The 27155-nt window shown below is 38.0% G+C and overlaps 1 protein-coding gene across 2 annotated transcripts in view; it reads left to right on the forward strand.

The window, feature by feature from the left end:
• VTI1A (vesicle transport through interaction with t-SNAREs 1A) overlaps positions 1 to 27155 on the forward strand; it is a 265309-nt gene that overhangs the window by 157966 nt on the left and 80188 nt on the right. For both annotated transcript variants that reach the window (XM_009881565.1, XM_009881566.1), the window contains 2 exons: positions 2316 to 2386; positions 6966 to 7027. In XM_009881565.1, the coding sequence (XP_009879867.1) occupies positions 2316 to 2386; positions 6966 to 7027 (133 nt within the window). The remainder of the gene's footprint in view (positions 1 to 2315; positions 2387 to 6965; positions 7028 to 27155) is intronic.

Consider the following 27155-nt stretch of genomic DNA (forward strand, 5'->3'; position numbering starts at 1 on the left):
TTATTTATCTATAGAGGCTGCTGGGAAGAAACACAACTATCTCGGTTCTCAGACCCCTCTGCTAGGTTGAACTTCATGGCTGAAGGTTTAATCCCTAAGTGTCATATCAACAATTCATTCTGTGATATTCTGGCTGACATGCTCTCCTTCCTTATTTATTGATGTCTTCAGTCATCGACAATGAGAGAAATATACACTATTCGTCAAAGTGACGGTGTTTTACCCTCACTTACAGTTGATGCTGCTGTCACATTGATGGTTGGAAAATAAACTCAATCATTATAAAAAGCTAAGAGTGTGAACTTGCCAGTGACAGGAAGAAGATGAAAAAAAAAAAACAAACCCACAGTAACTTGCTTAAAATTGGTGTAATAAAAATAGAGCTGTTTCCTATAAAGATACTTTTGAGCTTTGTGAAATTCCAAGCCATTTCAGCCATTTACTTTATAGTTATTCCTTTGAAGGAAAATCTGCTCCCCGCACTCCTTTATGTCTGTGCAAACATACATATAATTTTTAGCAATAAATATTTGTTATCATTCCACCTCATGCTACTTGGTTAGTAATGTGTTGATTTTTTTCCTCTCTATTTTTAAGGGATTTTGCTTTGTTTTTTCTCCCCCAGATTACATTGAAGGCATGTATCTTTTTGTGTATTACAGTATTTTGAGTGCTTTGATGAGGAATAGGCTCAGTATAGTTTCATCCAGTAAGTCCTTTGACATGCAAACATAGGCAAAGCTCTCTTGAATCGCTTTCTTAGGCTACCATTTGTATAGCTGTGCTGCACCTTACAGCTGTTTTAACTCAATAACCACATATCTTACCACATTTCACCTTTGGGAGGCATTGTATATACAGCTAACAGTAAAGAGCAGCAAGCCAAGAGGGACAAGATAGCATAATGAGGATGTCAATTTGTGGTCAGATATCTGAGGAAATATTTATCTTACTTGTACTGCACTTGGCAACAGATAGAGAAATATATATGTAATGAATTTCCTTAGACTTTATCTGGCAGAGTGTGTACCTTGTGTTAAATAGATTTAGAAAAAAAAATTGCTTGTTTAAAGTTTGCAGTGATTCTACTTTGGATTGTTTCCTGAAAATGGACTGTGTCTATTACAAAAAAAAAAAAAAGAACAGTCATGTTTGCTCTACAAACATATTGGTGAAATTTTAATGATGAATTTTCTTGAGGGTCCTCCAGTAGTGACATTTTAAGAGCCCGCTTATTCACCAGAACAAAAGCAAGGCATGATTTTTGTTGTTTATGAAAAAAAAAATCATGTCTTTGTTGTTTCACTCAGTTTTGGTGCATATCCCTGGCAAGCGAGCTAAGTAGCCGAAATGAATGTGCAGAAAAATGCTGGTTGTCTCACATGTGCTGTGTGTCCTGAGGCAAGCTACAGCTGCTTCCCCATCTGTAAAATGGGATGGATTTTACTTCTTTTTCTCCTTCAGGGAAATACAGAGAGAGTTTCTTAATGTTTCTATAGAGCTTTGGAGATTAAAATCTCTTCTCTATACTTGCTGCTAATATTTCAGTGTAAGAAGAACATTTGACTGAAGCTGTTTGAAGAGTAAAGTTTTGGCACCTTTTGTTGTCTTTTTACCATAACTTGTGGCCTCTCCAGTATAATTTTACAACCTTTGGTTCGGCGTAAACTGTGGAATCAAACAACCTCGGTGTAAACAAATGGTGATGACTATAGGTTAATGTATATGTCTGCTATTAAAAACATCAGGAGATCCATTACAGTGTATCTCTAAGCTTGCCAGAAATAGTCCATGATTGAGCAAAATAGACACCAATAACTTGGCTTAGCCTGAAATAGCTTTTATTTAAGCATCAATGGTAAATTCTGAGAGGCACAGACAGTGGATTTCTTCTAATATGACTTCCCAGTGTCTTTAGAGGTGTAAGGATGACTGGTGTTTTAGCAAAGGCTTCCCAACTTCCATTCTAAGACAAGTAGTGGGCTTGAGGAGCACGTGGGAAGTATGAACATCCAGCACTTAGAGCAGGTCTGAAGGTCTTCTTGCCTTTGTTTCACAGTGGCCAGTTCCCAGGGCCTAGGCAACCTCGAGAGATTGCAGGGGGACAGCTTCTGGTTTGGTTGTTTCTTCTTCAGTTTTACACTGCTTGAAAAACTTAAAATTTACTGTAATGATGACTTCCTCTTTGCAGTTAGGAGGAGTGATTAGGCTACCACATGTATTAAATGCCGTTGTTACAATCTAACCTGGCATTTTGAGGCCTTACAGTCACAAGCTATATTTTTCATGATTTACATTTTGATTTTTTAATGCAGAGCAGATTGGACAGGAGATGCTGGAAAACCTCAGCCATGACAGAGAGAAGATCCAGCGTGCTCGGGAGAGGGTAAGTTTGATAATAAGTGAATGCTGGTCTCGGATTTTATTTGTTTAGGGCTAGTTCTCTGTGCATGCAAAAATGATCCAGCATATTGATCAGTTTTATATAAATCAGCTGCTATTGTGAGAGATAATCACCATCTGCAGCAAAGTACTTAGAAAGTGTCTTATATGGGCCCAATCCTGCAGAGCCTCTCCTACAGGGAGTCATCCTGAAGTCACCAAACCCACTGTTGGAAGCAAGTGTTCTGTCACTGACATCACAGTCAAGTCAGTTTTCTGTCCTTTGTTATGGTGTCCATTGCAGTGACTTCTAGGACTTTCAGTGAAACAAAGTTCATTATCATGACTTAGCTCCTAATAGTTGATCAACCTTACTCTGTAGCTGCAAATGCTCATAATTGCCTCCTTGGGCAACTCTGTGTGAAAGAACACTGCTGCTTTGTCACTGCAGTCAAGATAACAAGTCTGTGTCATTTTTGGGGTTATATTGCCTCCTTAGGGATCAACTCTACTCTGTAGAATTAATGCAGATGCCCAGATGCCCATCCCATCCAACGTATACAACTTCTCTGAACTTCAGTCTAAGAAATGTGGCTCCCCGGTTCTGATTTCTGCTCACGGAACCAGGAGTGACTGAACCTGTGATTCTCTGTCCAAGACACGTTGACCAGATACTTTCCCGAGTGTCCAAATTTGCCAAAGCTAAGTCCTCCTACAGGCCTCTAGCTGACCAATGCCACTTAAGGAAACTCCTTTATCTGTCCCAGGGAGTTACTTTACCTGGATAGCTTTGATTGGTAAAGCCTCATGCTTTAATGGGGCATTTTCTGTCAGCTGTACCGGTTGCTTTCTGAAACCCTGGGAATTGGCTACTTTAAAACATTAAGTATAACTAAATCATAAAATGTAACTAAGGATTGTGAGCATTTACCAAGTATTGTTCAGGCAACTTTATTTGTGTCCTGTTTCATCTCCGCTGCTCACATCCCTAGTGACTGCTGAGTCTGAAATGCTTTTCGGTTTCTAGCTGGACAAATAAAACCTAGGCAATGGAGATGAATAACATGTATCCCTTTCTGCTGATCCTAAAAATCCTTGGGAAAGAGGGAGTGTATTTCTGATGGCTCCATACACATCATTTGTCGCGTAACTTTTCCTTTTTTGTGCTTTCCACCTGAAGAGCAAATTTCTTTGATGGCAAAACCTGTAAGCTGCAAGGAGCAAGATTAAAAATAAGGGTATTCTAGGAAATAGTTCAGAGGGAGACCCTTGCCATAAAGGGAAGAACTCAAATTCCAAGTTTTTATCATATGCTACTTAAACTGTTTTGTTTAGGGAATTCAGAAAAATTCTCCACATGAATACCTCTGTCCCAGCTGTCTATACACTTAAATGTACAGTCAAGGATGGTCTTGGATAACTTGGCAAGTTTTCCATTTTGGGGAAGTTTTTTAAAGACCAGGACAGAGGGTGCTCTATCAATGAGTAATAGCTTTACAGTGAATACATGGTGTTATTATTTTATCAACTAGGGAACAAACTCATCTTCTGAAATTGAAACATCAACTTAAGTATGATGGTCAGTTCTTAGCAGTTTAGTGTTGTGAAAATTAGGAAGATTTTCTTATGAGCAAAATTTAAATGAAGAATTTAAAATTTAAGTGTCTTTATAGTTTGGTTAGATTTACACATATGAGTTTTCCTGCCTACAGAATAAAACGTTGGAATGAAGAAAAATGCAAGATGTAGCTAGTATCATTTTGAATAAATGAAGATGACATGCAGTGCAAAATACATGTGTAATAACAGTTGTGAAGAGGAATTACCTAAGCTACTTTTTTTTAAGCCAAAACGAAGAGATAAAAGCTCTGCTACAAGAATCATATAGGTTGACTGGAGTATAAAGGACTCTAAAAGATGCAACATTTTTTAGGAAAATCTCAAATTAAAATGTGTGTAAGGCAGACGAGATATCAACATCAGCATCTTGTCCCTCTTCCATCCTTTCTCAGTATTATTCTCAATAATATTTTTTAAAAGTTTTCTTAAACACTGTGTAGATTTGCCATTGCCGATATCAAAGAATCTTTCAATATATTTTCACTACAGCAGTTCTGTGAAACAAAGTGCCATCATATGCCATTTAACAGGTTTGTATGCCACCAGTTCTTTGGTTTCTGCAGTGCGCTGGTACTGGTAAAGAAATGATGGAAGAACTACCATCAGATATTTCAGTTTTAAATAAAAACAAACTTACAGTTTGAAATTCTTTATGTTGTTTTTTTTTTCTGCCAATGCAGGAAGAAAAGGTGGTTTTTTAGTGTTCTCTTGGGAGGTAGCTAGAGATCTTCCAACTATGTGTGTATGTGTTTGTTTCTTTCTTAACATTTCTTTTGCTTATTTTGTGGGGGTTTTTATTATCATAAAAATATGAGGTCGTCTTGCTTAGAGGGGTTTGTCAAACCTCTAAGATTCAGCGTCCTCTTCCGAACTATCAGTACTGATTCTGGCTGTCAGGTAGAATCCTGCAGCAAGAGGGGGAAGTTAGGATCAAACATCTAATGGTAAAAAGGAGAGAGCTACTTTTCTCTGAAAAGGGAGGAGAAGCCCCGAGTGTTAAATGCATCTTTATGAATAATAAAAGACCAATGTAAAGCATACATTTGTACTTCAGATTCCCTTCTAGCATAGATAAGAACTCAGCTTTTTAATGAGCCTTTTAAAAATTATTGTGACGTTTTTTCTTCTGTTGCTTGTGTCAAACTGGGCTAAACTGCTTTTCTGGAGCTTGAATTGTCTCGATGAATCAGGAAAAAACGAGGGAATGGCCTCCCTGGAATATAATGCTCATCTTTTGTTCCATCATGGCACATAATTACAGACATCTGAGAGTCAGAGCAAGCCTTCCCATGGAATGAAGAGCAAGTCTTGGTTGGTGTTATCCAGCCCCAGCCTCTACTTGGTATTTTCTTAATACCTTTTACAAGAACAAGGAGGAATTTTATGCAAAAAAGGTTATGTGTCGTCGATTGCAATTACTTATTTCAGTAATAAGCACTAAATATGGTAGCAAATATTTACAATATTGGGCTCCAGAATAGAAATTGGTTTTAATATTGCTGCTGTGCATGTATTCAAGATATAACAGTGGTTTGTTACGGCGAAGGTGATTTGTTATTGGAAGACTGCCGCTTTTCTTGGCAGTGTTACTGTTTTGATGGATTTATAACACAGGATGCATTTTGTCTTCTACAACAAAGTTTCTTTAGTGAGAAGTCAATGAGTCAGGTAATCCTTTCAATCTGATTTGGTAATGAAGAGGTAAATATTCAGCTTTCATAAGGAGCAGAATGTTTTTATGTATGTACACACAGCTGTGTTTCGGGGCATGTTAGAAACAGTGGTCCCCGCTATTTCAGAACTGACAATCATTACATTATCATTTACAGTAGATTTTGATCTCCCACTGCTTCCAGTGGGATCTCTGAAGTCCAATGATCTCTAAAAAGTCCAAAGACGTCTGTCTGTCCTGTAGCTACCAGTAGCAAAAGAGGCAATGGGGCAGTAACTTGGTTCTTCCTATACACATCTTCATTTCTGGACTTCCATTTGTGGGACACTAATAAATACAAAAATAGAGGCAAGGTTTTAATACCTTTTAAAGAACAACAGAAGCAATTGCTCTTTTTTAATATGGAGTTCATGTGCTTCATAACTTTTCTCTTCATCTCCCCAATTTCATTTTTTATTCAATTAGTTGTGCTTTTACCTATTTTGCAAAATTTTTGAGAGCTGTAGAACCAGTCAGGTAATTAAGTTTAGCTGTAAATGTAGGTTTCTTGTGTCCTAATAAACTACAAAAATACTATTTTCAGTGAGTGAGTGATCCTTACATGCAAAAGTATGTATTATACAGCTGTGTCTTATGTACATACTGTATACTGATGTAAGAGTCGATCAGAAGATCAGCATTGTCTCAACATTTTCATCAGCGACGTCACAAAGTATTTGAGTGTCCATCCCAGTGGTGGCTGCTGTAAGATCAGTACAAGTTTTGTATTTAAGGGGCAGTATAGGCATATTTCTTTTACACAGAATCGGTAAAAGGACACAGTTTTGTGTTTCTGCTTTTTCCTTAAACTACTGTCTTTGAAAAACAGTGGAAGAAAGAGATGTTTGTTTTCCGTTGCATAAAGCATCAGGAACACAGCGCATGGCTGTCTCTTCATCCCTTGATGCCCTCACTAATATATATAACCAATACACATACACACGTCAATGGGAATTAAAGATACCAATTTATATAGCTTCTACCTGCAACCCTTTATTTGTAAAGCTTTTGCTCTTTATCCTAGTTCATCTTAGTTGCCCCAGTGTCTTATCTTCCATAGGTTTCATCTTTATGTAAGTGAAAACCAGACAAAACATTTTTAAATTTCAGAGCTTCAGTGTCCTTTTTCATGTGAGTTTGTTGTGGGCTAAAACTGAAGTTGATTGACTCAAACGGCAGTAGAAAAATCTGTCCTTTGTACAGAAAGGAGTACCTGTGCCTTTTGCCTTTAACGGGACTCTTTTCTCCCCAGCTTAGAGAAACAGATGCAAACCTGGGGAAGAGTTCCAGGATTTTGACGGGAATGTTGCGAAGGTAAGGCCAAGGTAGGGACGCTTCTGCTCTTTCTTTCCTCTCTCCCTCTGTGCCTTTATTTTTAGTTTTAATTCAACCTCAGCATTTTGCTGACTTACCTGCCTTTTTTTCCACAGCCTGCTATGTAGAATGTCTTCAAATGAATGCTGGTAGTGCAGCAGGCATGGTTACATAGAAGGCTTTGTCACAGCGATAGAAAGAGTTTTCTGTAGCCTGAGGGATTACCCCTTGCTCAATCATTTCTCATCTTTGTTTCTTTGTATTTGGGTTTTTTTGTACACGTGTTCTAAAATTAAGCTTTTTGATGATGATTTCCTGTGTTCCTTATTCTTGAGTGATTTTGGTGTTTTGAGGGTTTTTTACCTGCTAGATTTTATGTGAGAAAGTTTGGAAATGTTTTAGGGCAGCGTGAATTTACACACAGATAAAAGGTTAAGATGATCAATTCTCTCTGAATAGATGAGGTGAACACATTGTCAATCCTTGTGGTTTTAGCATGTTTCTTCCATGCTTTCAATGTTATGAAAATTGTCCCTGGGATCAAAGTGAGGTAATACAGAATGGAAAAATTGTCAACATCCTAAAAAATCTATGTGGGACTGCAAGGAGGGAGTTACCCAGTGATTACTAGCCACTTTAATTTACGTTGGTACCTTCCCAGACAGGTATTTGGAATTAGTGGCATCTCTGGATATGTGTTCTTTACTGAAGGAAACAACACCTGAGCTTCTCTGTGATGCTCTCATTTCTGTATATATTCAGCTTCCTGAAGAAGAAAAGCATCCCTCTAATAGGTGGTGCTGGCTGTTATGAAAACGCAGTTTTAAAGGAGTTTAGAGGATCCCCTGAAGTGTTCAGTATGAAATTACCCTTGCCATGGGCTTTTATGTTGCATATTTGCTTAATGCAATTTGCTTATTAAAAAAAAAGGGGGGAAAAAAAAGGAGAAAGTTTTGGCAGAGTTGTTGATTTGTCACTTGGCTTGGAAAATATCAAACCAGAATTTAATAAGTTGTCCTGTAGTGCAAGGTTTACCTCCTCATAAGTCTCCTCAGAAAAATATCTTTGTTAGTTCCTTGTATACCCAGTTGACAAAGGTTAAAATGACTGAACCTCACGCCTTCATTCCACAGATTTCTTACAATTCCAACTCCAAACTGTAACATATAAAATTCTCTGATTAAGAGTAATATGTAAATGACACAAGCTAAATTCAAAATCCATGGAGAAAGGAAGTGGCAATTGAAAGGGATGGTTCAGTGCCTGTAGACAATCAAAATAAACTATAAAAAAAATGAACGAGAGAAAAGACACAACCAAACCCAAGTCTCCCCAGGAAGGGCTCTGCGACATGAGCTGTAACGAATATTCTGCATATGTCTCCATTTTGTCAAATCTCATTAAAGGGGTTTCTTGCTTTATGTCAATTGAGCTGTCCAAAAATCATTCATCATTTTAGTGTGAAAAAAAATCATGCAGTTATTTAAATAATATCATATTAATGTTAAAGTTCAGCTGTCATTTAATAGTATGGCTTAATCAGACATAGCATTTAGGAAAAATAGTTTTTTCGGGCTTTACTTGGCTTTCAGGTTGGCAGATTCAAATAAGGATTTATGGGTTTCTAAACCAATGTATTCTTTCCATGTTTATGCTTGAGGTACCTCAGCCTTTTTTGCAGCACCCTGTAGTCTGTTATTTTCAATAAAATAAAGTATCTCTTCATATTGTGTTTGAATACATTTGCAAGTAATTTGGAGAGGCTGAAACAAAAACATATGCTGTAACCTTTGACTTTGTTTTGTGTTTGGGAATCACAGTTAGGAGTCCTAGTTTATAAGGGTTCCATAAGCCAAATGAAAAATATGATCTTTCTGAAATATACTTGGGCTCTTGTTTTCAGACAAAAGGATTATGTAGTCGAACACCAAGATGGCATATTTCTTTGTGTCAGAAAAGCACTGGATTTCCTTTTTCTTTACCAGAAATGCTCAGCTGAGTCACTCATCTGGATGAAAGGCAGGTTAAGATTTAAGCTCAGTTCAGGTAAATCTGCCAAAAGAAATGCCCCGGCATAGATGCAACTTGCAGTAGAAGATTTTAGGATGTTACTTGAAACCATGTAATAGATAGACCTGTGATGAATTTTATTTGTTTATGACTGTTGGGTAGAAGGATCTAGCATTATCCCAGCCTCAGCATCATCCCAGTGTTGTTTAGTCACAAGAATAATCATAAAATACAGACCCCAAGAAATCATCCCAAATTAGATAAATACAACTGTAAGAAAATGAATTAGCACAGATTGGCAGTTGTGTCCTAATTCCTGCATACTTCAGTACATACCACACAATGTTTCACTTAATTGCTGGAACCAATAAAGAAAAACACCGGAGGACTATTCTTCACATCATTATTGTGCAGAAAAGGTAATGTTAAACTGAGAATTGCTCAACTTAGTTGCTGCTTCCACGATATGTATTTCCTGATATGTTTGAAGTCATATGCCAGGCTAACACCCTGTGCATCAAATTAATGCCTGTTTCTTTTTTTTACCATGTGGGAAAGGTAAAGCAGCATCTCTTCTGAATCTGGCCAAAGATATTAAGAGGTTAGATATTTAGATAGCTAGAGGGCTAAATTACTCCCTTTGTATGACCTAAATTTCCCGGCCGTGTATTTGTGCATAGAATATTCTGGAGATGGGGAATAAAAGTAAGCACAGGTTTTGGAGGTGCCATAGCTCACTAAGGAAATCAGTGGCAGAATAGGGACGGGTCTTCTTATCCCTATTTGCTGCTGTAGCAACTTGAAGCAGCCAGCCTTATGTATTGGGATTTGTTATCTCCCGGTATTTGGGTAAGGAAATTTTTGTAATAAATGTTTTTTAAATTCTGACTTTGAAATGACCTATACATTCATACTATTCTTTTTTTTTTCTGTGAATAAACCTACCGAGCTTCCGCTAAACTAGTATATTCCACTTATGGCATTGCATTACTAGAATAATACCAGCATGTTGATAATGTCAAAACATTCATCATTTCCTTTTGCTTGTATCTATAGCTTTGGACATCCTGACATTTTATGACTCATCTTTAAAACTGTGAGACTATAACAGAAGCTCAGTGTCGTTTCAGTTACAGAATTTTCAAATAATAAGTTTTAACATAAGGAAATGGTATCTTCTGTGGTCATTTGTGATATTGCCCTCTCAGACATCTATCCCTTGGCCTCTACCCCAATGTGAATTGGGGAGCACACAGTGTGTTAGAAAGAAGCAGAAAATAATATGTTCTCAAAGATCTTCAGTCTTTTCCCCATACCCTAAACCAATAGCCTAGAAAAGCTTTTAAGAAAAGAATTTGGACAGTCTTCAAGCGACACACAGCCCAGGGGGAAACAAACCAACCTAAAAGCAACCAGATAAAAATTTCAGTAGATTTGAATCTTCATCCATTTAGCAGATAAATTCTCTTTATCCCCCTCCAAACTGCAGAAAAATATTTTAGAAAAATAGTTACTACCCTCCAGAACAACCTTCTATTCTGTCTAGTTCACCAGGAAATTTTTATGCCAAAAATTCTCATTTAATCTTCAGATTTCAATCTTCTGAGTTATTATCAAGAATGCTTTGAGAAGCTCATGAACACATCTGCTCTTATGAAAGACACTGTTAAATTTTGTTTACCAATAGGACAAACACACTAGATCCAGCTGATGGAAATGAAGCAGTATGTGTTCGGCTCTCAGGTGCTGTTATATGGCTTGCCAAGAGCTGCATGACCAATGTCACTACAATCAGAAACAGGGAATGACTCCCCCTCTGTAATAGTTGTAGTCAAGCTTCTACCCTCTTCTTTCCAGGAAAGTTCTGGTAGTCCTGCTTTCTGCAGTACTTCTAGTCAAACTTCCTTGCACTTTTGAACTCCAGGATAGTCCAGGCCTTACAGTTAATTTTTCAACATATCATAGAATCATAGGACAATTCAGGTTGGAAGGAACCTCTAGAGGTCATCTGCTCCAACCTCCTCCTCAAAGCAAGTCTAAGTAGAGCAGGTTGCTCTCAGAGATGTCTCAGGTCAAGTTTCAAACACATTCGAGGCTGGAGATGCCAACACCTCTCCAAACAATGTGTTCCAGTAGCAGTTGAAATAATTTTTCCAGGTATCGAATTGAAATTTCCCAGCATCCAACTTGTGTCCATTGCCTCTGGTCCTAAGCAGAAGTGATTTAAAATGTAAGTGGTTTAGAATTGGCCTTCAGAGTTTGGGCCTGGATTGCAGTCATTCCTAGTGGTTCTCAAACAACTTCTGCAGTTCTGAAGAGGTCTCTGTGGTTATCAGCCTGAGATGACACTCAGTGTAGGGCAATTCTTTAAACAGGGTGTGGGGTGCCCTGCCTCCGCCCATTGACCTGGCAGTGCGGCCATTCAGCAGTGAATGCACCAGAAATTTTTTGATTTGCTTTCTCATACTCCTGGAGATGTGAAAAGTTAATTGTGTCTGTTCTGCCTTCTCTCTTGAGTACGAAGCCCACGTTTCTGCATACAGAAGAATAGCAGCAGAGACAGCCATGTCCCTGTTGCAGCAAACCAAAACAGTGACTGTCATCACTGTCTTTTTTTTCCTATTTCCCTACCAAATTCTGTTTCCATCCACAAAGTCCCATAGCAAAAAAGATTTTCTTCTGAGCTAAAGCCTCTCCCGATATCAGTCATACTAGGCCATGACTGTTGAGGCTCTGCAGTTTTCTGGAGGAGGGTCGTCGTATCGCAGATACTGAGTGAAGTTTAACATACAATTAGATTTGTCTTGTTTTTATGCTAAGAGAGGAATTCCTCTTTCCAGCAGGAACTTTGCATCTTTGGTCTCAGGCCAAAAGAAATTGTTTCAGCAACTTTTTGGTACATATATTTCTATTTTTACTTCAAGATGTATTTCTGCACTGAAAAATGATTGAATTGACAAATCCTTTAACAACATGTCTGCTCCATGTTGAATATTTACAGCTGCAGCTGTTTCCTTCAGTAACTTAGACCTTGATTCGGGAACATATTTAAGCATATGGTTAACTTAAACCAGAGAAGCAATTCCCTTAACTTGAGGGAGACTGAACAAGGGGGGACTGAGTGGCAGAATGATTCCGGGTCATCTCTTGGGGCAACATAGCTTTTATTGTGCTCCTTGCGCAAGGCCGATTACAGAGCAAACCCTGTCCTTAATATTTCTGTTGTTAAATGGAAACCATAAAATGCACAAAGGGTGTTTTAGTGCTTGTTACTGTCATTCTAAGAACTTTTTTTTTAATTTCCTGACGTTTAAGCATTTAATATAGTTACTTGATTCTTTTACTGTTGTACATGTTTGTATTTTAATGTGCAACTAATCTTTATCAATTTTGAAGTGTTGAATCTTTTCAGAAGGAAACTGATAAGCTTTGTGGTGCTGTTAATCACAAAATAGTCTTTGGATAAGGAACATACTGCTTGTTAATTCAAATTAAACCTTGGCATTAATTAGTACCTGGTCATTCTTCACTTTGCCTTTAAAAAGAAACCTTGTTTCTTTGTTGAAGTGATGGACAAAACATGTGGAAAATGTAAATGTAGTGTCAGCAAAATTCCCAAGGGTAAGCATTCTTCATCATTAGGAGTCCAACTGAAAAACAGGAAACATACCTCTAGGTCTGAACAGCAAGAATTTTAAAATAGTATGGGACACTGTGGGTTCCCTGGTCTCAATTTAGGTGTGACGTAATCTAATCTACGTAAGATGCATTTCTTGGTTTTAATAATCAAGAGCCATTTTATAAACCCTGCTCATCTTTCTTGGACAGTGTTCTGTGTGTTGTTTCCAAAATGCTGTTGAAAAACCTTGCTCTGCTTTCATTCAGTGTTAGAAATACTTTTCAGTTCATGCGTCATAGACAGCGTAGAAGGTACATGGCGAATTCCAAGCCATATACTGAAGGTACTGAATGCCTCACAGAACGGGACCAGTTTCAGCATTGCAAGCGTGAGCTGTGGTTAGTGTAATGCCACCTTAGCCTTCGCAAACCTTCAGCTCCAACAGCCTCAGTAATACAGAGTTAAGTCTACTTCAGACCTGGGAGGTCGGTGGGGGGGAGGGGAAGGAGAATCGTGATTGATCTTTACATTTCAATAGCTTAAATGCATAGGATAAAATAAGTCAGTGTTTGAATCTCCTTGCACCTAGGCAAAGTCTTAGAAGGGTATGTCCTTCATTCATTGAGACAGAAGCATTTATATCATAGCATTGTTTTATTTTTCAGATTGTTGGAAAGCTTTATCCATGTGTCAAGTTGCCTACACTACGTCCATTATGAGCAGGGCTCTTGGCATTCTTCAGACAATATTTCTAATTCGCTTTTTTTCATTCCTTTTTTAAATGTACAATGGCCTTTGTTCTGTCCTCTCCATTCCCTTTTTTCTATCATCTGGAATTACTATCTCATTTGCCCGCCTTCCATCTACTTGTGTCCAGCTGAACAGCTGGAAAGAACATTATCTAAAGCACAGTTGTGTTTCTGCAGGAAAGCAGGGTCCCAATGGATAATTACACAAGCTAGTCCTAGGCTGCGTATACCAAGAATGTAAAGCATCGTAATAGGTTAAATATCATGTAACCCTTTGTGATTGTGCTCTGTATTGAGATATGTTGACTGCCATTAAGCAGCTAGAGCCTAAGAAGGTTCACCGTGTCATGAGTGAAACAAAAGGCGTTTCATAGTCAGCGTTGTCATGTCTGAACCACAATAGATGTCCCGTGACATGCTTTCATGAGAAGGCATGTCTTATATCAGCATAATCAGTGCAGCGCTTTCTTGCGGCAGTTACAAGTAGTTTCCAGTTGGATGAGTTCTCTCTGACATGATATTCAGGAATAGTGAAGTTAGTGAAAATATTTTGAATGTGGTGAGATTGTTTATGTGAAGCAGGGTGAAGTAGGGAACCTGTTAGCAAAAGCTGACATTGGTAATTACTGAAATAATTGGAGACAACTCTTCAGAAATCAGTGAAGTCAAACTCCTTAAGGCCCGTGGTAAATCAAGGACCATGTTGTTCTTGACACCACTCACCATATAACTGTCACAGAACAATATATACCAAATTTTACATGTTCCATTTACTATGGAGTGTTTAAGCCATAAATTCCTAAATATAATGTTTTCCAATCACAGATCTGCATGGTGTCGTGCAACATGGGTCATTTCATTTTAATCCACAAATTTGCCAAAAGAGAAATAGAATCATCTTGGAAGTTATCACAGAAAGGTTCATCCCTTTGTGTTAAGGCAGGATTGACTGTCCCTGTTTCAATCCTGGCAGATATTCATGTAGCCTGCTCTGCGCTGGTGTAGAACATTCCCCATCTCTTCAATCAAATTGTTCCAAGTTTCCCCTAATGTTTAGCCCAAATCTTTCTTCCCGAGTAGACAGAGAGCTTTTATGTGCTGGTACATTTGAGGAGATTCCTGTGCTCTGTCACGGCCCGTGACTTCTACAGTGGAAAGAAATTTCTGCTGAACTTTTCAAGAATTAGAGAACATTAATAGCAGTGTACAGAATTAAATTATAGTTTTCCGTTTTCATCAAGCTAAGCCTTTTGATAGGTTCGGGAATGTAAAAATGGAAGACTTAGGATGGTGTTATAATAAGCAAATCCTGGAAGCTCAGTCTCTCCAAACAGTAGCTTCATGCGTAGGTGTCACTGAGCTTTGCAAATAGAGACACCAAAATTAAATCATTCTCATGAGGTTGCAAATCGGGACTAAAACTAGACTGTATGCTCAGCTGAATAATAGTAACAATTGAAACTCAATCAAGAACAACAAAATAAAGAGATTTAACTTTTTTCATGGCACTTCTAAGTGTTTTAAGAAAAAGGCAGTAATGTCAAAAAAAAATCAGAATTTTTAAATTATTTCTCCCACCTTTGCCCATAGACACACCAGCATTTTGGACAGATTTAGTATTTGGAAACAAATGGTGGAAATGGGAAATGGAAATTATTTTGCCTAGTCTTCTGTCAGGTCTCTGCAGGAGCTTTGTTAATCTTTATCAGGTAAAGAAGCTTTTTTGTGCATTCTGAGTATAATTTCCAGTAGCACTTGGCACTTTTCTTGCCATACTTGCTTGAAATTGTCACCTTTTAATAAAAGCAAAATTAATTCAACTTTCCAGCACAATTCTGGTCACACACCAAGAAATTTATCTTTAAGAAAACAGTGAAGTCATCAAACTGATATAAAACTGCTGTGATATCAGAATCTTGTCCTTATTAGCTAATCTTTTAGATTAGATTATTTTCAATCTAGCTCATAGTAGCAGGTCCGAGTTTTGGCTGTGCTCAAGAGACGTAAAAGATTTAAGTGACCAACAACTGTAACAAAGAAAAAATTGGGATTTTCCAAGTACGATTTTTCTTCAATTCAGTCACTCAAGTTCTACCACCAAATCCAGGACCTGAACTTGCAAGTCAAACTCACATGCGTAGTTTGCTTGTCCATAGCCCTAATGCTGAATGAGGATCTCTTTTGGCTTGAGCAAAGTTTGTTGCTGGGGGGAAGGTGTTGTTTGTTGTTATTGTAGTTTTAAAAAGAAGGCCATAAGTGATGACTGTGAGAAATCAACAGCTAAGGAAAACCAGGACCAAAAATGAGAATTTATATCCTTGTGTAACATGTAATTGTGTTGTATTGGACTTTTAAAACTCTGCAGAAGAAATGTTCACACGTTGCTAACCTGCTGAGCATCTGTCTGAAGAATAACAAAGTCAGGAATGAGAAAGTGTGGTGTTACAATGAGAGATTGTTTCGTCTACTTGGTGATAGGAAGGATGAAAATTTGCTAATTTTGGCTGGCTCTTTAACTAATACAAAAGATTTGAACCTAACCAAGAAGGCAAAGAAAAGTCAGTTGGGAAATTGAACAAAATGGGAAAGACATAGAAAAACAATTTTACCGTAAACTCTGAGATTTATGTTCTCTAAAACATTTGTGTACTTCTAAAGTAATTCATTGAAAATTATTGAAATTGTTTCAGCAATATCTAGAATAATATAAACAAGGGATAGACTCTTGCAACCTTCTTGCTTCAGACAAACTGATAATTTTTCAGTGCTAATGCTCCTTCAATCTTAGAATTAGGATTATAACTCAGATTTTAAAATCAGATTTTAAAATCAGTTTATTAATTGGGGTTTTTTGAATACTTGAAAAAGTAGTCAATGATTTTGAATCATCAGGAGCTACAATTTATTAGAATTGTAAGTGGTATTAGTGCTCTCCAGTCTAAAAACATAGCAGAAGTTTTTCACTGACCTATATGCCTTTTGCAAATACTAACATTTTTCCATGAGTGTTAACAGGATTTAGCTTGCAGGATCTCACTATGTAGCATTTATTACCTAAAAGCTTTTGTTTAGCTTGGACTTTACTATATTAACTAAACCGTAATCCAGAAGGTTTTTGTAACATTTGCAAGTTAGAGCAAAATCTTCATCTTGTCTTATTTAGATCTGCTGATAGTTTAAGATTGCAACACTAACGGATAATTTTTCTTCTCGAATAAAAATTGCATCTTAAAATTATTTTTGCATCAACTCCCTGCCTTCTTCCCGATACAAGTGCTTGTGCAAGCAAAAAAAAAAATAAAAAAGCACTTGTATGTTTCTATGATTTTCTTACTGTGGCTACAAATAACTTGTTTAAGTAGGGAATTGTTTGAGAAACATGGTTCTAAGTGTGCCCAGTCTTGCCTAGATGCTGGGAAGCATATGTTCTACTTTATCCAGGCTGAGAAACTTCCTTGCTACTTTCTGTCACCGCTATATTTTTTCAAATGCAGTTCTCAGTGTGAATGGCACACATGTGTTGATTGTGAAGGTAGCGTTCTTTCAGTACAGCCCTAAGCTAATTACTCTTAGTGGCAGTGGGGCTTTGTACCTCATTTGGGAACAGCTATTTATACTACTACACCAGTACAAAGCAATGTTTCACATTACCAGTTTACCAGACTATTACACTATTGTGTTTTAATCCACTGTAGGTGGATGGAGAATATGAGCCATCTGTTTTATTTAATGATATAATCAGTAAACAATATATGCACTTTACACATTGGGTCATTAAAGATGCCCATATTGTTGGACCCTGTATTTACATTGTAAATTGGTGTATTCACACATCAGCTCGTTCTGGTTTAAAAGGCTTGCTGTGTTCATAAGATGGTACAAAGCAAGCTCAGTAACCGCTCGAACCCAGCGCAGGTGGTCGAGCTAGTTGCCACACAGATCAAAAGTCAAACAACTGTGAATCTTCCTTTGAAATGGCATTTAGAGAGACAAGGCTGGTCTTATCTTCACAAACAAGAAAGAGTTATAGATATACATCATGAAGTTATGAGAACAAAAGGGGGTTTCATAATCACTCGGCATCAGAAAATCCAGTACTGCAGACTTTTGTGAAGACTTCTTTGGAATATAAAGACTGTCTTATTTTCCTGGACAAAATTTAGAGGAGTGAGTCTGAATTATTAAATATGAGAAAGTGCCGTGATTTCCAAACTTTGGAAACAAGGAGTTGCCCGCTCTCACAGTCGATTTTATTTTATTTTATTTTCAGCAATGCTTAAGCAGAATAAAACAAAGAGCAACAGCAAAAGCCAGTCTTGTTCAAGGGATAGAGGTGAATGGGTGTATTTGTGCTAGAAACAAAGGAAATTGCTCAATATTTCAATTTCCCCAAAGTATCCTTGGTGAGCGCCTAAAAATAACCACCAACATACATTAAAAATTCATTGAAAAGTAAAATCTTGTTTGCTGGAACACTTTTAAGGAGGTGGAAGATCCTACAATCCCCTATTAAAACAGTAATCTTCACTTTAGTGTTGCACTTCACAGCTTGTGCTTAAGATGCCTAGAATTTAAGATATTTATTGGAGGACTCAATATCATTTCTCCTTGTGTTTTATGAGGAAATATAATTGGGTTTATCTCCAGGTGAAGGCCTGACTGGTATTGCCGGTAGCCAGCGAAGGGAAAGGCCCTGTGGAGGTGGTGTGGCTGAGAGTGAGTTTGTGGGTGGGCACTGCTGGCGGAGCACTCTGAGCCCACCACCACCCAGCGGCTCAGCCGCGATGGGTCCACTAATAAAGGCGGCACTCTGGCAGCACCACTTCTTTAGCTCAGTTTGAGATCGTCTTTAAGCAGCTGAGTGTCTGTCGGGATAAGATCTTAGTCATTTCTTGTTGTATGCACTTGTATAAAAAAAAAACTAGCAGCAAAATATTCATATAGAGATTTTCATTTTGGTTTCTCCTCCTACATAATGCAGCTGTGCTCAGGCACTGAATATATACTCAGTAACAAAGTCTGCATCCTAAAATGAAGCGTGTTCACTTTCCATTTAGTGTTACAAACATGAGGACATAGCTTTCTGAGTCTTTAAATCCATTTCAAAGGCAAGCTAATTATATATATATATATTTTATTTTTTTTTAATCTTGGGGTGGAAAGAAAGAAGATTTTTTTATCAGGGCTTTTTTATGTTGGCACGAATTTTAGAGATAAAGTATTTTTCAAGTGTATGAGCGAAGAGAAGAAAACATCTCATTTTATGAGCCATTATATATGCTTTCAAAATGTACAATATTTTCATGGTTAAAATAGTTAAAATAAAATAAGACTCAGCTATAACTGTCCCTTTTATAGTCTTTTCGTATCTGTATTTCATGTTTCCATATGCTTCTGATTTTGAGATATTGTGTAACTAATTTATTTCTAATCTTATAAAGGTGTTGAGATCTTTTTTTCCCATCCTAATCCAGGAAAAACAATCAGAAACTTGACTACTAATGTTTGAATCCTAACTTTGTCCTGGGTATATCTTGGGTAACTGTGAACACATCTGTTTCTGTGCATCTCTAAAATGAGGATAATGTTCCATATCTCAGCAAAGCATTCCAAGAGCAAATGTCCTTAATTAATCTGTGCATGGTCCTCACATGACAACCTGATGAGAGTTTGTGAATGATGGACTAACTGGTAGCAGTGCCTGTCCTGATTTGGAATCAATGGCTTAAGTGGATTTAAAAGGGGTGAAAGAGAAGCATGGGAAGAATTTAGACTAGAGGGGTACGGAGTATCTGATTTCCCATAACAGTCCATTACCAAGTACGTACCTGATCCCCTTAACTACTGAACGTAGATATGAGAAAGAAGAGGTATCAATTCTTTGTTGTCTTCTTCAGATAATACAGCTTTGAGGGCTACAGGTGACAGGCTCATCTTTCCTTGTGTGACATTTTTGGTGTGTTATGGACAGAAAAGAGTATTTGGATTGGTTCGACAAATAGAATTAATGTATCCCTGGAGACATAATGATTAAGTGTATATATAGAAGAGCAGTAATGTTAAACTTGATGTGGTAGCCCAGGCAACTGCTTCTTCCTTATCAATCTCTCCTTACTGCTTCTGTCAGAAATGATGTTCTTATAGCTTGCTGTGGACTGAGCTGTATTACTGCTCGCTGCTGTCAACCTGAAAACAATCAGTAGTTTACAAACGTTTGTTAAGTACTTTAGGGTTCCTCAAAGAAGAAATATATCCCTATAAATGCAATATTTTATGACTTACTATCACAGTGCTGCCGTTTCCTTGTTCAAAGAAGGTGTGGAGGAGAGATGTATAGATTCGGGGTAAAGGTAGACAGTCACTTACTTCCCCTGGCCAAAATTACCTTTAGTCCCAACACCTCTTGTCTCTGGGGAAATAAAAAGAAACATAGTTTGTTACAGAATGTGGATAGGTAAAGCCATGAAGATAATCTAAGAATGCATAAATATTTTATCTCATGTGTAGTAACTTGATAACCAAAAACATACTCATGAACCTTTGAAATACCAATATTTTGCTATTCAACTCCTGATTAAGGAGCAAATAAAAATGTGGATTTCAATTGCTTTTTGGTGAAACATTTGGTGACGTGATGCTGCTCTTAGCTGTAAAATTAGAAGAGTGTTTGTTAGACAGTTTGTGTAGCAGAAGCGTGTTGAAAGCTAGGGTAAAATGAAGTTTGAATGTGATAGCTGGTAACGATGCTGTAGAACACCCTCTTCATGAAGAGTATTCTTTATAGAACATCTCTTGTGCTGGTGCACTTGGTTGGTCGTATTTTAGTGGTCATCTTTGAATTATTGATGATTTATTAAAGCTCTACCAGCAAGCAGTGGTAGAATTAAGCTCCCACATGCCAGCTCCTTCAGATGATTCCTCTCTGAGGAATCTTAAGGATCAAGTGAGATGTGCCATTTATAATTCCTCAAACAGGAATTGCTCACAAGTAGTTGTTTCTTAGTAAATTCCTGGTGTCCTCTTGGGATGGAGTGTTTGGAATGATATGATGCATATAGATGAAGCTGAGCATATTGTAGAATTGTTTTGTAATAAACTACATAAACCATATTAGCAGTGTTCCAGATGCTTAGCAGTAAACTAAGGAAATAGGGACCTCATCTCAGAGATGGACCCTGTAAACAGACAACACATAGGTGGGGTAGGGAACGTTGAATGAACCCAAAGAAAATGGCAGTGCTGCAAAGCTGCTGTCATGCTCTGTTTCAGGCAGTGATTTTTGTATGCTTATAATTCTGGTCATTGAAATTAATGGAAAAGCTTGTGCCCAAACGCTTGTTCTCTGAATCTGAGAGGAGGAGCAGGTGCACAAGAGACCAGAGAAAAGCTCTGTTTTATAAATGTAGAGACTAGCTTACAGTAGAGTTTCTGTTTTGTCCTCTTGCTCCACTGACCCAATTAAATATGGGTTTCATACAAAAATATTGTTGTGACTGACCTGGGTAATAGAGATTGGTTGGGAGACTATTAAACCTGGTCCTCCTCTCTAAACTATTGAGTTCTGAGACTGACTTCAGTTTGAGACCCACGGTACCCTGCTTGCTTTGATCCAAACCCTGAGAAAATGTAATCACCATTTAAAGGAATGAACTCCAAGAAGCGGCCCCAGAGAATGCCTCCCCACATGGAAAGCCACCACCCTCTGATTTGATGGCTTCCATGCTAATGCATCTTTCAAGGGGGCCTCTTTGTCCTGAGTTGTTACTTATTTGGCTCTTCTTTTATTTCAGTCTTAATTGTCATTAGCGTGTTTGGTTTTTTTCTAAAGTCATCTGGGGAATAGTAGTTTATTGCATATTGTTGTGTTTGTCTAAAGGCAATTGCACAAGCTTGAAACCTAATCCTTGTAATCTCTCCTACTAGGGAGAGCTTGAGATAAATACTGCTGTATGCTTGGTGGGAGCGGGTCTCTACTTTTTGATCATCCATGTCTAAATGTTGAGTAATACTTAAGGGAAAATGTTCTCAAAACATTCCTTAGATGATTATTAGATTATATTTTATGTTTGATAAAAACTGGAAAATTGTGTAAATATTTGCTTAACATCCCACCCCTAAAGCAATTTATTTCCTTTCTGGCCTTCAACCCTCTTGCTCAGTGGAATGAGATCAGTCACTTTCTTGTTTATATTCAGTTTCACTTTGCAGTTTTCATGTACGTGTAGTGTGATTCCCCACTGCAGGGGAATATTTAAATAATAAGTGGGGAATAAAGAGGAAGGAAGACAAAAAATATTTTAAAAATATTTTCTAGTGTCTTCCCGCATTTTAAAAGTAAACAAGCGCTATTATTATACTACTCGCATGTGACATGCTAATAACTAGTGTTAGAAGAAATTTAAAAAATAATCCAGTTCTGCTTTTCTATAAATTGTCACATAGTAAGTAAGACCAGTTTATACATATTATGTTCTTGTGGCTACTGTTCAAATCAGCCTTTGGCAAAAGCGAACATATGTGAGAGATCTCTTTCTTACAATCACTTTTGCATCTTGGATACTCCGTGATGGTTGAGTTTTCTGGAAAGCGCTGACTTTTTCACATAGACAACAGTCCGTACTCACATAGGTCAACTGTTTGGCTGTTTTCTCTCATCTGAATTTTTCGTTTGAATTTGAGTATGGCTCTGGAAACCATGGACATCAGTACAAACGCTAGGTCATTATTAGAGCTCAACTAGATGGGAGGAGGGGCTTAGGGTAACATTGTGTGGCAGAAAAAGAACCATTGGAGTCAGTAAATTAATTTAAAAGATTGAGAACACTTCTCTGCACCAACCAATGTTGAAGCATTTCTGTCATACGATGCAAAACGGGTGCTTCAGATGCAAGAGGCCCTGGAGTTTCTCTTGAGTCCTCTTTCTCTCCCACCATGTTTTTGCAATTAAATACTGGATGAAAAGTCTTTTCCTTTCCTTTTGTTTTGTTTTGTTTTTTGTTTTAAATGTGTTACTTTTTCCCTAATGTGTAGCAGCTGATTTTTCCTCTGTTGGCTCACTTGGGCAGAGAGACAAACCTCCTTTCAAGGAACAGAGTTCCAACATTGTTGTTGATTATTTTAATGGGAAACCATCTGTGTGGTAAGGCAGGCTCTCCAGCTTCTTTCTGGAGGAAAAAAAAGAAAAAAAAAAAAAGGGAGATGCAAGTAATTTAGCCAAAGGTAAAATCCTTCCCTCTGTTATGTGGATGGACTCACAAAGAAAGTAGACACAAAGGCCTCTGTCTCCTCACCACACTCGTGAAGACCTGACTTTCAAGAGCAGCCAACCTGTGACAAACAGTCCCTTGGGAACACAACTGGCCTTCTTCAGAGCATCATCTGCTCTTGGTGCTTCCCACAAAGTTGCAGTTGAGATCTGCTGCTCCTTTGGGGGACAAAGGGCCTGTTTGCTTTCCCAGAGCTCTTTGCCCTTCTTTTTTCTGGCTTACCCCATCTTACCTTCCCAAAGTTCGAGTTGCATTTCTTACACGAGTCTTGTGCTTCTTCTCCATCCCCTTTTGTGGTGTTCAGAGCCTGTCAGTCTGACATGGTTTTGACTTCTTTTGACAAACACCTTCACTTGGAATCACAATGTGGTTATCCTGAAAAAAAAGGCGGCCTTTCTTTTCTTCCTTCCTCTTTATGAACTACAGACTTGGTAAGCTTGGTGTAAGCTCACAATAGCACTTTGTCCTCTTTCACATCACTTGCCAAGTAACTACTGTTGTGGCAACAGCTGTAACCAAGCATGGTGTCAGCTAGTTTTGCCATAACATGACTGGGTGCCAATAATTTTAATATAATGTGAAACACACTCCCAGGCAGTGCAATGAGGCATCTGATTATTAAATTCCTTGAAATGTCATCTGGAGTATTATTTTTTTTATCAATTCAGGTCTCAGAACTGGACAGTGTTGTGATTAAAAGAAAAAGAACACAAAATTCTCTCATTATAGTAAACATTTCCAAGAAAACTCTCACCCTGAAGCAGACAGATCTGCTCTGCTTACATAGACAGCAACAGCAAAGGCTCTGTGAAGGCTATAGGGGTGGAGGTTATAATTGTGGCTAGCAGTTCTTTGCTGCTCTTTACTGTAGCACTTTCTCCAGTGACAATAAATGCTATTTATTTTTAGGCTTCTTATTCTGAATGACTTATAAAAACTAAAAGGCAGGAACCTGGTGAAGCATTTGTTTTTAATACATTGCTTACATTGTGCTCCAAAGCATGGTATTCGGCATTATTGTTAATGATTGAAGCATTAGCATTTAATTGTCTAAAGCAATTAAAAAGCTCAATATTACTACTTCTTGGGCTGAGTCCATTAATACAGCAAGCATTACTAAGAAATACATTGAAGAAGTTGAACAAGGTCATAAATGTTCTGTGTGCGAAGAGCACCTGATGCTTTTTTCCAAGCCTTTAAGAAGTAGCTTAAAAAAAATACAAACCCAAACAAAACCTTGCGAGGTGAATAGATAAAAGGCTTTCTTGGTTTAGTTATGTCAGTTTGGCTTTTTCCTGTAATTGCTGGGGTTGTTTTGTTCCTAAAGAGGGAACGGATGCCAAGCTGAAGAGGTAATTTCTGAGCACTGTTTCAAGATATTGTGAAAGTTCTCAACTTTTCTGTAATAGGAAAAATAACAACTTCTCTAATGATGTCTGTTTATTGCATATTGTTCTTCTGTATGCAGTTGAGTGCAGCTGGTGGCAAGTACTTGAGAGAAGCCCAGGGCTGAAGAAGCAGTGTAGGGGGAACCTGAGTAGCCCCGAGTACCTGCAGGCTGCGTGCACCGGCTCCTCTGGGTGCTGTCAAGCAGTCCTGTCCTTACGTCACCGTGGATGAAATCGAAGGAGATCATTTGCATTTGATCCCAGGTGTCTTTACGTTTGAATCCAAACAGGAAAAAGCTCCTGGCAGCGTGAAGCTGGATTGGAGGTGTTGATACTCCAAACAACCCTGGATGTCACTCTCCTTGCGTCAGACGGGCTGGCTGCGGGATTTACTTTCCTTTGGTAGTCTTAGGAGTTACTCGTACAATGAAAGGTGCAGGTTTTTCCGACCTGTAAAGAGTCATAGCAGAGCTCTGTATTTGTAAAGTATCATTATGTGCTCAGAAGTGAAGAAGTTTTTACTAGGGAGGAACTCAAATGAAAACCCCTACAATGTGGATATTTCTAAACTTTGGAATCTGTATCCACATCTGAGTTTTGCAGGCTACATGTGCCAGTAGCGCATTAAACCAGAGTATGACATGGAAATTTCCCTAAAACTTACAGTATTCCACATCCAGGTGCAATTACACCTAATTTCTGCAGGCTCTGCTAGACAGTTTCCAAGGGAAAAATTTGTTTAATTTAATATCGAGCCAAATCCGCTGTATGTCTTCAAGTCTCTACATACTATTTGAAGGTGTGCAGAACAGAAGCAGCACGGGCAGAAATAATGTGGTGTTTCCCAAAATGACTTGTTTGACCCTTAGCTTGGGAAAAGTACCGACCTGAAGAAGGAGAAGCAAGTTCTGTCTCTAGATCCACACAGGTTTTAGCTTCTCTAATGATGCTGCAATCATGGCATTTTACAAGGATAGTTGTTTTCAGTCCAAAAGCAAGTTGATTCTTCACGCATAGTTGACACTACTGTTTAGGCTGATGAGAGTAAATTTTAGGACAAACCACAGGAAATGGCTTGGAGAGGTGGAGGATATTAAGAAAATATTGCACTGCTGCTTTAGAAGTAAAATGAAACACTTTAGGCTCCATTTTCCCATACTATGTTTAAAGCCATTGTTTTGATAATTGTTTTTGCAAAAAAAATATTGCAACTATTGAAAACAAATGTGCTTCGAAACATATAGTCGTTCTTTGTAATCTCAGACCAAGACAAGTCACATGAAAATCCTCTTCTTCTCATGGAGGACAGCCTGAGAAAGCGTTTCTTTCCTCCCTCCTCTGTCCTCTCATCCCCTGGTTTTGGACTAATTGTGTCCCCTTGAAAGTACTATTTGCTGTGTGAGCTTTTAGAGTGAAAATTGTTCGACTGTTTATGGAAGAATCTGCTTTAGCTGGGAAGGCAGATGCAGCAATAGGGACAGAAATAGCACTTTTAAAGCTGACGGACTGTATTCACTTTGGTATGTAGAGAATGGCAACAGCAGTCATTAGTATTGAGAGAATTCTGTTCTTTCTCTGTCTCTCTGCCCCTGTTGCAAGATGAGCAAGGGCTGACCTGAACTTTTGTTTGTTTGTTCTGCTGTGGGGTTAAAGATTCACGCTCCCCCCGAAGAATGTTTTATTCTGTTTTTGTAAGGGGAGAATTCAACTTTTGCGAAGGCAAAAGAAAAATCCTTGCCCGTATAAGAAACAGCTGAACAAGACCTAAGCTGATAGATTTTATTTTTTTTTTCCAGCTTTCTACCTGTGAAGAAATACAGTATTTTTAGGGTGAGGGGTGATTGTGGAAAGCAATGATTGAACAAATAACTGCTTTAAGGCCAGTGCTAGAAACGCTTGCCAGTATAGTAATGTCAGTTGGAGGTGTGATTTTTGGCTGCATGTGTGTATTGGCAAAAGCCCTAGTATAGACATGGTTGTACCAGGAAGAAAAAAAAAAAAAGCTTTGGCCAGTATATTCTATTTTGCTTGGGGAGGGTATGAGCTCTAACAACAAAAGCACTTTTTTTCTGCTGGTAAGTTGCAACTCCAGTGGAAGCTCGTGCCAAAATAGTTATACTGTTGTAGTGGCAAACCTTTTTCATAGACTAGACTTCTGAGTCTGGTATCCTAACATTAGCAACTGTGCTCCTGTTATTATTAATTTTAACAGCAGCAACATCTGAAGGTGATTTGAGTGCCTTAGACTTTGTAGCATTGAAATGATTTTGAATTTACAGATCTGCATTTAATTTACTCCCCATACTTAGGAGAATTGCAAACAAAATTACACTGGACTCCACCTTTTGCATGCAAGACATTTCTTTACAGTTCTTTTTTAATGACTTTTTCCTAGCTGCAACTCAAGTAAAATGACCTATATGCTTTGCAACTGTCTAAAAGCTGAAGAATGAAATTATCTTTAGATTTATTTTCTGATTCATTACACAACTGTTTATAGTGAACCATGGTTCTTCTAGGTCTACCATAGTCTTCATGCCTAGGTTTTGCAGATTTCTGTAGCAGTTCTTTTTCTTGAATATCTTGAATATATTGGGATTCTGGATGAGATACTGTCATTATGTAGTCATACGTGTGACACTGCAGGCCTTCCATGTGAACCGACCTTTTATTTTACTCACACGTTAGGATGAGAAAACGTCCTTCTTTCTAACACTGAAGCATGCTGCATCAGCCATCCTCAATACATGAAATCAGAAGGGATAAATACTTGTTCCAGGTCCCAGTTTCGTGTTACAAGAACATTTCAGCTGTTGCATAGTGTCTCCAGAGTGCCCTCACACTAGGAGAGCAAAAATACTCCTGTTCTCAATGCTGTTAGGGAGGTGACTCTTGGAGATGTTGTGCATTCTGCCCTCAGAGATCAGTACTCTGCTTATCTTCCACTGGTATTTCGTGCCAACTGACTGTTACAAGAAAGTAAGAACGTTTGAACCTTGATCGCTAGACTTTTTGTTCAGCCTCCTACTGCCTCATCATGATATGGTACAAGAGAATGTTATGGTTGCATTATTTTTTTTTTTTTTTTAATATTAT

This window comes from Charadrius vociferus, unplaced genomic scaffold (assembly GCF_000708025.1).
Source record: "Charadrius vociferus isolate BGI_N301 unplaced genomic scaffold, ASM70802v2 scaffold282, whole genome shotgun sequence".
Classification (NCBI taxonomy): domain Eukaryota; kingdom Metazoa; phylum Chordata; class Aves; order Charadriiformes; family Charadriidae; genus Charadrius; species Charadrius vociferus.